Below are 13,018 nucleotides of genomic sequence, written 5' to 3'. Positions count from 1 at the left end.
GATCGTTTCATGTCTTAGGACATTAATGTATCCTCACGAGCCGCAGGGTGTAGTTTGGATTTGTCTGTGCATGTTTTTTTTTTTTTTTTTACTTTTAAAGGTTTGGTGCCCATCCACTGCCATTATTTGGCTGACAGACTGCACCGGTTTGAAAAATCTTCGTTTGTGTTCTGCTGAAGAAACAACGTCACCTACATCTTGGACGCCTTGGGGGTAAGCAGATAAACATCAAATTTTCATTTTTGGGTGAACTATCCCTTTAAAAAGTCTGAAATTTAATTGCATCATATTTAAAGTCTTACATGGTACAAGAAAGGCTTAATTATGATTTCAAGATGTCTTAAATTCGGAGACAGAAAGACAAGAATTGCGTAGGGTTGCCAGGTTTTCACAAAACTAGCCCAATAGAGAATTTGCACTTGCATCACGATTTGGTCAAGTATCCGGATGCGTGGGTATATCGGTAACACTCCGATGTAAACAACAGCATGGATTGAATGGTTAAGGTACTACTGAATATGTTTTCTGCTAATTAATGCTGTCTAAACCACGGAACACGTGTGGAAGTCGCTAAATCATAGAAAAGGACTTAGTAAGCAGGAAAGGGCGCAATATTTTTAACAAACTAAAGTTAATAGGTGGTAAAGATATGTACAAGCAGTATTAATTAAGATATTAGCCTAATATTTCACCTACCTCACCGGCAATGATAAAAACAAACATGAATGTTGTCCAGATTCTTTTGGCCAACGACAAACGCCTTTTGTTCCTCAGACTGTTTTTTGCACTCTTCTCTTTGATTTGTCATAACTTTTGGCTAGTCTAGTACTCTCCAAAACATGACAATAATTGACCATTTTCAGCAGCCATAATCAGCTAAATATGCAAGTTTCGTTCAGTGCTGTCAATATGGCTGATGATGTGTTGTGAAAACTCTTTCGCGTTTCAGAAAGGGTTATGTTCGGGGGTAAAATATACATTTTGGGCTGGGTTCCCCTGGTAAAATGAGCAGTCCAAGGGCTAAATATTGCGTTATTGGAGTCGCTTCAACCCCTTGCTTGTATCAAGATTAAAATGCAGTGTTTAGTTCTAATTTTCAATGTATTATTATTTTTTATTATTATTAAAAATGTTTAGTTGTTGTAGTAGCAGCCTCTGCAAAAACAGTTTCATGGCCAGGAAAAATATTTATGGCTGGTAAATTTTCTCAAATCACCCAAAAATGTAGAAAACTGTAGAAAAGGGTAAAATAACATACCGGTGAAATACTTGTTTTTATTTACTTTACAGAATTGTTTTCAATATTACTGTTGTTAATATAAAATTATTATTATTATTGTTCTTTCTAATTCTTTTTTAATTCTAAATTGTTTGGTTTCTAAATATACCAGTGTGAGAGTAATTTTTAGATTGAGACACCATATCACACTAAAAAGAGGATTGAGTCCCCTTTGACCTCAAGATCAAGTCAATTTACCAGCTTTTTTCTTTGTTTAGTTTGCACACTGAAACTGTATTGGAGCTCTTAAATGTAAACTCTCAAAGTGCACCAGATAGATGAATTTAAGTGTAAAATGTACAAAATTTTCTTACGGGGGAGCATGCCCCCGGACCCCCCTACAGGAACGGCTGTGGGAATTCTCACTCCAAGCTGAAGTCAAAAGTTGGCAGCCCTGCCTTCTGTTGTTTTTGTTCAGATCAAAAGGGAAAATCCACCCATATTTTTATGCAGCTAATACATTATCAAAAAATACAATACAATACAAAAATCTAACCATTGAGACACTAAGATATATATTACAGGGTCAGAAATTAACGACAGCTTGTGGCAAAAAAAGCCACCAAAATGAACAAAAATGTCCCACAAAAAACACCCCTGCATAATTAAACAAGGTATTACGGCTGTCGTGATTAAAATGGAATGTGAAACTGAATGAAAAACTAATGAACCAATCAAACGCGTTTCTGTTGAATTTAGGAACGCATTGGCCAATCAGAGGCGTTTAGATTAGTCAGAGCTGTTGATGAGTGCGCATGTTCACAAATTCTCTCATTATAAACAACACAGTCCAGATACGACGTAAATAAAAGATTAATTTCATAGCTTCAGTGATTATAACCTGAGTTATGCATAACTTGAGCTAGACTTGGCTAATGTTATTGGTTGTCTATTAAGCCAGAATGTGACATGCCCAAAACGAAACAAAAACTGATTTCTATAATATCAATATTGATAATCATTATTACAATATGAAGAGCCATAATCTGCAATAATGATTTTTGTCATAATATTGCAGCCCTATGAGCTCCTGTTTTTTTTACATGTATAATTTAGATACAAATGTTAAAAGTCTATTGTTGACAACAGTTTAAAATACTAATTGAAGTAATTGGGTAAATGTAAGTATTTGACAATAAAGACCACAGATGGTTTTTATAATAATAAGGTCATTATAAAAATTGTGTTAAATGTAAAAATGTCCCTGGAAATCAATTTCAGGGGGCAAAAATTGCCCGTTTAGGGAAAAGTAATTTCTGACCCTTATATGTTATTAAATGAATATAATTAATTGATAATAATTGTTTAAATTAATATAATTGATACTTTTGACTCGTCTTTAAAAAATAAAATAAAAAGATTTAAAGGCTGAAATGTGAAATTTATAAATTTTATAAAAACTTCAAGTGGAAACCTGTATCTGAACTGTAAACCATGCTTTTTAGTCATTTTACAGTTTAATATATGTTACCACAGACATGGCTCTACCCCGCTTACATGGTATTCATTTTCTTTATGCATGTCTTAAAGTCTTAAATTTGATTTTATAAAATCCTGCAGATACCCCAGACACAAGCTCATGAAAGGAATACAAAATTTATTATTTTATTTTGATAGATTGCTACATCCATTTCTTTTTTTTTTGTGTGAGAATGTAAAATATTTTGTGCAGTTTTAAGTAAACACACAGTGAAACTGCTCTTAACTTCAATCCGGCTCATTAGTAAGAGCTTGCAAACATCACATGCTGGAAAATATTCCATATAAAGAACTATAAAGACAAAAATACACACTCCACAAACATGTCAACAATAAAAGATAATAGTGAAAAAGTCTTTTTTTTTCTCAACATCCAAGAGGAGCAGGTGCAAAAAAATACAGAGCCAAAAGAATAAGGTACACAACCACCAGAGCTGTTCCTGTTCAGGAAAAAAAAAAACATTAGTTATCACTTTATGTAACAATGCTGCCTGAACTAATTGTACTAAACTAACCAAACTGTATTACATTAAATGATGCTATTAACGATTTGTCTTAAGCACAACAGAAACATTTTAATAGCTTACCAAAAAAAAAAAAAAAAAAATATGTTATCAGCCTGTTTCAAACCTGTATGGCTTGCTTTCTTCAGTTTAATACAAAGAAGTTATTTATAGCTGAACATCCAAACCGTTCTATTCATACAATGAAAGTAAATGGTGATCATGGCTGTCAAGCTGGATTTTCAAGGCCGTTCCTTACATAAAACTATTGTACGGTAACATGGTGCATAAATATTGTACAAACTATTAATTTAAATAATAAAAACACTTACCCTGGAAGTAGTCCGACTTTCCATCCATAAATATGTAGTTGACCAGAACCACGCTGAAGATGCTTGCCCAGAGATGTAAATCACTAAATATGAGAACAAATCCAACATCCTTGGGAGAAACAGAAAGAACTTGTTATACTGCAGAACTGAGTAACGAACAACTTAAGTTTGTTTGTGTTTTTTTTTTTTTTTTTTGAGTGTGACTTACATAAAAAGCATTGAACATGATCAGCAGCGGGATCTGCAACATGCAAACCTGAACAGCAATGCAGCTCCCCACTTCCAGACTACAAGACAACAAATATTCATATGAGAGCCATATCTAGATCATATACATACAGGGAAAATAATGAAATCCAAATCTAGTTTAACCCCAAATTATTGTGACCTGAGGCTGATGTTGTTCTGAAGAGCAAACTGGATCCCATTGACTATCTCAGGAAGCTCAGGAACCATAGCCAATATAGTAACTCCAATAAAATACTGCGACAAAATATTTATGATATGTGAATATTTAATATTTAATATAGAGCAGAAACAGTGATTAATTTCAGATGTGATCCTGGACCACAAAACCAGTCTTAAGTAGCACAGCTATATTTGTAGCAATAGCTAAAAATACATGATATGAGTCAAAATGATCAATTTTTCTTTTATGCCAAAAATCATTAGGATATTAAGTAAAGATCATGTTCCATAAAGATATTTTGTACATTTCATATAGTAAATATATCAAAACTTACATTTTGATTAGTAATATGCATTGCTAAGAACTTAATTTGGACAACTTTAAAAGCAATTTTCTCAATATTTCGATTTTTTTTTGCACCCTCAGATTCTAGATTTTCAAATAGTTGTGTTTCAGCCAAATATTGTCCTAATAAACCAATCATTGGAAAGCTTATTTATTCAGTTATATGTAAAATAATTGTAGGTTACTTTATTTGATTAATTGCAATAAATTAAGGTAACTTAATTAAATAAAAAATTAAGTTAAAATGTACCTGTGAGACATTGGAGTTGGAGATGATAGGTTTAATGTGCTCAGTGCTGAGATCCGCACAAGCTGCCATCAGTACCGTAGCCAAAATGAGAACCACCAGAGCTCTCGATCTGGACCAATGAACCACTGCACCATGGTCACTAGCAACTAACACAAACAGAGAACATTTAAGACATTAAATAAAACCATCACACAACTAGAAAGGCATAATCCCAAATACGCACCATGGCAGTGGGCATCACTGACGTGGATATCATAAATATGCGAATGAGTCTTAAGAGTGAAGATCAAACCAATGAGATACGCAGCAGGCAGCAGGACAGAGATGGTGTACACTAAAGGCCTAAAAACAGACACAACTTAGAGATTTGAAAGTCTTAATACTGTAAAAACAAGTGTGCTTGGATACTCACTCGATGTGACTCAAAAAAAGAGGTCGGTTGTTTTCGCTCTGTAGGAAAATATCATGATCATGATCATATATTTAACTGTGCTTTGCATATTTAATATATGTCTAAATAGCTTGAATTTTATTAAGTAAGCAACGTACCAGGTCATAATGGCAGTTATTACACATGAAGGGCTTTGAGGCGTTACCAAAGTTGTTACAGCCCTCACATATAAAGTTTCCGTAAGCCTTTGAAAACAGCGTGGGGGCGAAAACACCTGTGGTCAGACAGAGGTGAAAGATCAAATATAATTCATTCTTTCTATTGAAAAAAAGAAACTATATTTTTAAGTTCTCTCACCTCCTACTGATATGAAAAGCAGGGCTGAGCTGACTCCTGCCGACCTGCTGTTGAACCGCTGCTCTCTGTGTTTGCAGCCGCCGATGATCATACAGATGCCCTGAAACAATGTATGAGTGGCAGTTATCAGAAAAGGAAGAATAGTGTGAGGAATCAGTATCACAGAAACACACACTGGCTCTCACAGGTATAAAGAGGATGCAGCCCAGCAACGTGCCGGTCAGAGCAGATTTGACTATTTCTGCGTAGCACTTGTTTCCTGCGCGCTGACCCTGCAGCAAAGCTGTGATGTAGAAGGCCATCTCCGTAATCGAGCCGAACGTGGCGTTTACTACCGCTCCCACAGCAAAGTTACTCTGTGCAGAAATACTACAGAGAAAACAGTGGCATTTACACAGATTTTGAATGTAAAATAGAACAAAATAAAACAAAATGATTTATTAATCAATTATTAGGAAGAAGAAAAAGAAAAGACTCTTGGGAAAGTAATATATAAAGTGATCCTGGACCACAAAACCATTCATAAGGATACATCATATGAAAGCTGAATAAATAAGCTTTACATTGATTTTTTGGTTTGTTAAGATTTGTTAGGTAAACTGGAATCTGAGGGTGCAAAAAATGTAAATATTGAGAAAATCCCCTTTAAAGTTGTCCAAATTAAGTTCTTAGCAATGCATATTACTAATCAAAAATTACGTTTTAATACATTTATGTGGGAAATATACAAAATATGTTCATTCTCTTTATTTAATATCCTAATGATTTTTGGCATAAAAGAAAAGTCAATGTATTTTTTGCTATTGCTACAAAAAAGCTGTGCTGCTTATGACTGGTTTTGTGGTCCAGGGTCACATATAAAAGTAATATAATTAAAATATAAAACTAAAACAGACACATTTAAAAAATAGTTAATAATTAAATTACATAAAATGAAAAAATTTCAAATTAATAAATAAACACTACTAAATAAACACCATTTTAACAAACAAGTAAACATTTTTAAATATTACCTTGCTATCCCCATCCCAATGTAGTAAGACAATGGGATAATAGAGCTCAACGCTGTAGCAAACTTCGTCTCTGAGCTCACATAATAATTATCTCGGTCCACGTAGCCAATCACCAGAGTGAAAATGACCAGCGGCAACAGGTCTGAATAAAGGTTTATAAAGATCTTAACATGTCCATAAACTGTGCGTATCATAAAGAAAACATTTTTACCATTTCAATGTATTTATACTATTTAAAAAGTGGTGTAGAAACATTTTTACTCAAAAATTGCTAGTAAAAAAATGCCAATTAACAATAAATTAAAAGCAAAACTATATATTCACACTGCTGTTCCAAAGTTTGGGACCAGTTAGATTTTTAAAGAGTCTTTTATGCTCATCAAATTTCCATTTATTTAATTCAAAATACAGAAAAAAATAATATTATGAAATATTATCACAATTTAAAATAACACCTTTCTCTTTTAATATATTTTAAAACATAATTTAGTTCTGTGATGCAAAACTGAATTTTCATCAGCCATTACCTCAGTCTTCAGTGTCACATGATCCTTTAGAAATCATTCTAATATGCTGATTTATTTTCAATGTTGGAAACAGTGCTGCTTAATGTTTTTTTGGAACCTGCGATGCTTTTTCAGGATTCTTTAATAAATAAAAGGTTAAAAAGAACAGCTTTTATTCAAAATAGAAATCTTTTCTAACAATATAAGTCTTTGCTATCACTTCTTCCCCACCCTGTATGTTTTATAAAAATATATAAATAAATCATTAAAAAGTACCAATGCATGTAAGAGAGTTTTAAAAAACAGGCATAGGCATGAAGGATACTGACAGCAAACACATTAATCCCATCCACAGTGTATTTGTAGTAGTACCAGTTAAAGGCATGGTAACAGCACAGCAGAACTCTGGTCTCACAACCTTGTGGCTAAATAATAGAAGGCATGGCAACCATTACTGTAAAAAAAAACAAAGTTAGATAATCTACTAATGTAAACAGCAGAATAGTGCTCACCTTTTTCACAGTCCGAACTTTGACTTCCTCTGGTGGCATAAGCAGGATGATGCTCAAGGTCCTGACGTTCATCTTTGACACCGGGATGGTGAAAACCATCATCCAGGAAAGGAAGATGGCCAGGATATGAACCAAAGCCAGCAGAGGGTATCCCAACAGCAGCCAAACATAGGTACTCAACCGACACTAGGAAGAAAACTTAAAATTAAAAGGGAACCCCCAGTATTGAGACTTGTATGACTAAATATAACATAAATGATGTCTCTTGCTGAAACATGTAGTAGAAAATCTATGAAGGATTTAAGTTTTTTTTAAAAACCCACATCGTTTTATACATATTTTGGACTATGGGGCGTCAATAGTGAGCTACTGGCACTACTTATCGCTATTTTTACCGCAACACAGATCAGAAAATAAAATACTGATACATTGCCACATTGTGCGGGTTTTAATTGTAATTTTATAGTCGAAGCTAGACTTCACAGCTTTCCTAGCAATAAGAAGAGGAGAAAAGAATGGTAAGATGCCTGTGGATGAATAAAACTTTCTAAAGACCTGCGTCTTTGTTCTCTCCACTTTAGCCCTGATGTCTTTGATTCTTTTAGCAGACCACAGCTACTGAAAGAGCTTACGAATGGCAGAGACAAGAAACGCTAGATGCCATCCGGGCAGGATGTAAACATGCCGATGTTTCTCTTGACGTCGTGGCTAGTGTTGCTTTCGTCAACGAAAATTATGACTAAATATCGTCGTCAACGAACCTTTATCACGTGACGAAAACGAGACGAGACGAAACGAAAATGCTGGTCATGTGACGATGACAGTATTGTTGACGAATAAAAACGAGACTAAATGTGGTTTACAAAATAAAAACTATGCTAAAATGTCTCTTAATTTTTGTTGACGAAAACGAGACGAAACGAAATGTCATAACGTTGATGTGCGCATGCCCAGTAGCCAGAGCTGTATCCCTTCCAGCCTAAACCGCAGGTGACGTCACTTTCTCAAGCCCCACTCGCGGCATTATTACAGAAGACGACTACAAACGAAGTTAAGTCTGACAGAGGAAGGGACCGATGGCCAGTTGGGGTTCGTCTTTGGGAGAAAAAGAAGAAACGACATTTCTTTGAAGCGTTCCCCTCAACTATGTCATAAAAAGGTTCATTATTCAAAGCTTTTCAACACGTTGTACACTAATGACATCTTGTGGTCAAAGGTAGAAAGTGTTGCTTTTGCGTCCCAGATCCCCAAGTGATTTTTGGACAGTTTCAAAAATGGATCAATTTGTGCTACAATATTATAATAAATATTTTATTTATAAATTAATTAATCTGTAAATAAACTTATAAAAATATAAGCATGATTCGTGTTGGCATAGATGATAACTGTAAATTAAGAATATTGTTAAGCTGACTAATATTATTATTAATTAGAAGTGGTTGCGAAGCGGGGATTACTACAAAATGAACATGCACAAATCTACACATGTACATATTTATTCGTATTATGATTTATTCTCAAGAAGTGAATGACACTTGAAGCCTGCGTGTTATTTGATTTTGTTGTAAATTCAAATTAGAGCATCTTCCATGTCTGCAATGGATGTATTCTTGAACCTATAAGGTAACAATAACATAAGATAACCTTGTTTGAAATGGGGTTGGCTAAATGAAAACTTTGGTTTCGTCTATACAACTAGGTACTTATACTATATTGACTGGGTTAAATAAAATTGCACTACTAAAAAGAGACTAAAACACAATTTTTATTGACTAAAATTAGACTAAATGTAATCAGTTTTTGTTGACTAAAACTAGACTAAAATGTCATCAGTTTTCGTCGACTTAAACTAGACGAAAATAGTCATGGGTAATTCTGACTAAAATAAGACTAAAATGCTCAGACTTTTAGTTGACTAAAACTTGACTAGACTAAAAAGGGTATGAATGTGACTAAAACTAATAAAAACTAAAATGACAGCTTCACACAAAGACTAGACTACAACTAAAATTAAAACCGGCCGCCAAAAACAACACTAGCCGCGGCCACTGAAGAAGCTTCTCAGCACAGATTTCACTTGATATCCAGGGCTGTTTAGACTCCTTGTAGGCAAAAATTGAGAGTATCGCCATCTGTAAGCTCTTCCAGTAGCTGTGGTCATCGTATCAGTATTTTATTTGCAGTAATAACAACAACAGGTAGCACCAGTAGCTCACTGAGTGCAACCATTTGACTTTATCAACATAATGGCGGCCCCACAGTCTAAAACAGGAGTTCTCAACTCTGGCCCTCGAGGTCCATTTTCCTGCAGAGTTTAGCTCCAACCCTAATCAAACACACCTGAACAAGCTAATCAAGCTCTTCATCATTACTAGAAAGTTACAGGCAGGTGAGTTTGATCAAGGTTGGAGGTAAACTCTGCAGGAAAGTGGACCTCGAGGGCCAGAGTTGAGAACCTCTGGTCTAAAATATGTATAAAAAGATGCAGATTTTTTTTTTTATAATACAAGTTTTAAAACCTGGGGTTCCCTATAGGGTACTTTTTTTTTATTCCTCTTGGCCTTCAAACCAGCAACCTTCTGGTTAACAGTCCTCAACTTTATTAACCATGCGCTAAATCCCAAGCATGACTTGCACTATAATAATGGCCTACCAGCTAAATAAACTGTTCATAATTGACAGTCTCACCCAGTAACGGGTCTGTTTTGGAGGCTGTGTAGTCACAGGGATTTCTGTGGTGACGGCAGGAGCGGAGCGCAGCAGAGGTGTAGACTCTTTCACCTCCGAAGACTCCTTTACCTCATCCACCTCCTCTGGAATAGCCTCACAATGTGGGAATTTCATACAACATTTCCTCACCAGGCTACTGCCCTGAAGAAAGAATTATGAAAAAAAAGTGCAGTCAGAGATTTTACATTCGGATTCAAAATCAGTGACGTTGTATTTCACAAAAACGTCAAGGAAAGTAAATTCGTGAAAGCTGAAATTGATCATAACATGGAAAACCACAAATTTGGAATAAATATCATGTGCTATGCTGCAGGCATAAGACAAGCTTATTTAACTAAGCTTTGCAAATCAAATCAACAGTGTGACTGAATTTTGAAAAACGCATGAATAGGCTAACCATAAAATCAGACTATTAAACCAAAGATTATTCAGACACCAGATATCATTTTTACTACTAAGTTATCTGACAAGATGAATTTGTTCTGACAGTTTAACTCATGTCATATTCTACTAACATTTTCTAAACCATAGCAAATAAACGGTGATAATGTGAGACATTTTGAAGGTGTCTGAATACATTTTGGTTTGACTGTATGTCTTTGAGGAAATTTCTGAGACTTACTTTCTGTAATGCCTTTCCAAATGGCCATAAGAAATAAGCCGACAGCTGCAAACAGAGTTTTCCTATCACAAAATATGAGATTCAAATGAGAATAAAGTATCACAATGCAACTGAAATGGACAATTAATAAAAATGAATCACAAAAGAATCCTGAAATACCATATGGGATCCCAGCAATGGTGAGGAACATCAGCAGACTAACCAAGAAGTAAAATAAAGAGATCCACCAGCCAAACAACAATACATAAAATACATTTCCAACAGTGACCAGTGATCCTAGGAGCAAAAGAGAGTAAAAGTATTACAGTGAAGAACGAATGAAATGAAGACATTACACTGCACATCTGCAAACAAATGATGCTAGACTTTTCTCAAGCACTTCTTTTTAAATTACTTTTAACCAATTGGTTAACAAAAAAACTTGTGAAATGCTTTTTTTATTTAAAAGGTGGGTTGATTGCCCACTGACTGTTTTTTTTTCAAACCTGAATGATGTTTGATATAGTTGAGGTCCGAATAAAGCTCCTTAACTACATCGGATCGGTCCTCAATGGGACGTTCGGTTACATGACTCTTCCATTTCCTGAAACCAAACTGGTAAACAGACATAAACAAATCATTTGAAACACTTCCTCCAGTTATTCCAAGGATTTGCACCCTTATACTGTTTTTTTCTTTCTTCTCACTCTGGAAAAATCTCTGACTGTTAAAACAGGAATATTTAATAAGCGCTCATATTTACACACCCTGTAGTTGTTGGCAAGTTTATGCGCCTCCACCTCGTTTTCTGCATGGATGGTGGTTCTGATGCTTGCTTCCTGCCAAACGTCATCTGTGCAACGTGAATGCAAGGATTGCCCTGAAGAAAACATAGAACAAGATGATTAGTGAGCATCTTTTGGAGAAAAGTATGCAATAATACTTTGGGGGGAAAAATGGGTGATTGCTTGTTCTTTCTATGGCCAGTTTTATAGCTAATATTTTATGCATGCTAAAATTTACAGTTAAATAAAATGACTGATTGCTTGTTCGTTCTAGTACTCATTTAGACACTGTTAGTTATTCATATTAACTCATACTAATCATTATTAATCATTGTGAAGACTCACTGTGGGCAGAGAGGCATTTTGGGGTGTAGTGTCCAAGGTACTGCGAGTTGCTGGGGGAAGGAGTATCTGGGATCTCAAAATATGCTCCAGTAACACACAGTCTGTCACACTGGGAGCTACAGCGACGACCTTTGGGGTCATGGTCCCAAAAGGGCTCTAAAGGTCATACAGAGAAAGAAATCAACATCTCAGTAGATTTTGATGTTTCTCGTGGTCTGATGACTTGGTTGAGTCCCCAACCAGTCAGTCTGGAACTAACGAAAGACTCCTGATGGTCACATGAACATCAGCTTCCCACATATCATTAGTGAATCAACTATGTCTGATTCCATTGCTAATTGATATCACGGCATGAGGTTGCAGAAAAATCAAAGCAATTAAAATAACCAAACAGCAGATAATGTTTACTACCATATTTCAAAATAAGATTGTAAAGCCAAATGTGCCTATGAGCTTGAATCAATTTCAAATTTAAAACTTTAATATATATTGTAGAAGTCAAAGATCACAGTACTAAAGCCTTTCACATTCTCATAAAAAAAAAATGGAAAAACATTTTTTCCAGATTTGAGCAATGCAGTGATGACATAAGTACAGAAATGGCCTTAAAATTTGAAACAAAAACAAAGAAAAACTCATATTTAACAAGATTTTGCACATCACTACTGTTTTTGACTTTGTATTTATAGCAAGAAAAAGCATCAGACAATGAGGTTTGTAGAACAGGTGAAATCAGTCTTTCCTTACAGGTGTGACACATTCCCAAAATCAAAATCAAAGCTCTTTCCTATTTGTCAACATCCCCTAAAACGACTGATACTAAAGTTTCTATGACTAAAGATCTCAAAAATTGTAAATAATTTCTATAAATCTATAGATTAGGAGAATCACTGGAACCAAAACAACCAAACAAACACAGCAGACAAGCAAAGAAACTACATTAAAACAGTTCTGACGAATGCATCATGTGAGTAAAAGTCTCTTTAAACTTTTTAATAATTGTAAGATGACTGTAATACTCGCCTGAGCTCTCGGTGGACCGTCGCCTCCGACTCTCCACATCAGTGGACATCGTGTGTTTGGTGTGAGCCATCCTGCTACAGACGCACGCCTCCACCATCAGCTCATCTGTAGCCACGGCCTGTGCGCGCCACCGACGCCTGCCGTGAACGCGCCTCTCA

The 13,018-nt window shown here is 35.2% G+C and overlaps 1 protein-coding gene across 1 annotated transcript; it reads right to left on the bottom strand.

Moving 5' to 3' along the window:
• Positions 1-2,861: 2,861 nt before the first annotated feature.
• Positions 2,862-12,930, bottom strand: cax1 (cation/H+ exchanger protein 1). Its single transcript, XM_073838949.1, has 20 exons — positions 12,861-12,930; positions 11,838-11,993; positions 11,475-11,587; positions 11,214-11,322; positions 10,888-11,004; positions 10,729-10,790; positions 10,065-10,247; positions 7,377-7,562; positions 7,190-7,289; positions 6,359-6,500; positions 5,531-5,714; positions 5,346-5,445; positions 5,147-5,262; positions 5,010-5,047; positions 4,821-4,939; positions 4,598-4,743; positions 3,982-4,076; positions 3,802-3,880; positions 3,594-3,702; positions 2,862-3,198 (listed from the first exon to the last, which is right to left on the bottom strand). The coding sequence occupies exons 1-20, from the start codon at positions 12,928-12,930 to the stop codon at positions 3,125-3,127; spliced, it is 2,298 nt and encodes a 765-aa protein (XP_073695050.1). The 3' UTR covers positions 2,862-3,124.
• Positions 12,931-13,018: the final 88 nt, after the last annotated feature.

This window comes from Garra rufa, chromosome 4 (genome assembly GCF_049309525.1).
Source record: "Garra rufa chromosome 4, GarRuf1.0, whole genome shotgun sequence".
Taxonomy (NCBI): Eukaryota; Metazoa; Chordata; class Actinopteri; order Cypriniformes; family Cyprinidae; genus Garra; species Garra rufa.
The sequence above is the reverse complement of the archived record's forward strand: the minus strand, read 5'-3'. Positions and strand labels throughout refer to the sequence as shown.

Excerpts from the sequence above, each read along its gene's own strand:
- cax1 (XM_073838949.1), bottom strand. The coding sequence starts at position 12,930 with ATGGCTCACACCAAACACACGATGTCCACTGATGTGGAGAGTCGGAGG. Across the intron at positions 7,290-7,376 it reads AAGTTCGGACTGTGAAAAAG|CCACAAGGTTGTGAGACCAG; the intron begins GTGAGCACTATT and ends TCTATTATTTAG. Across the intron at positions 5,446-5,530 it reads GCTGCATCCTCTTTATACCT|GGCATCTGTATGATCATCGG; the intron begins GTGAGAGCCAGT and ends ACATTGTTTCAG.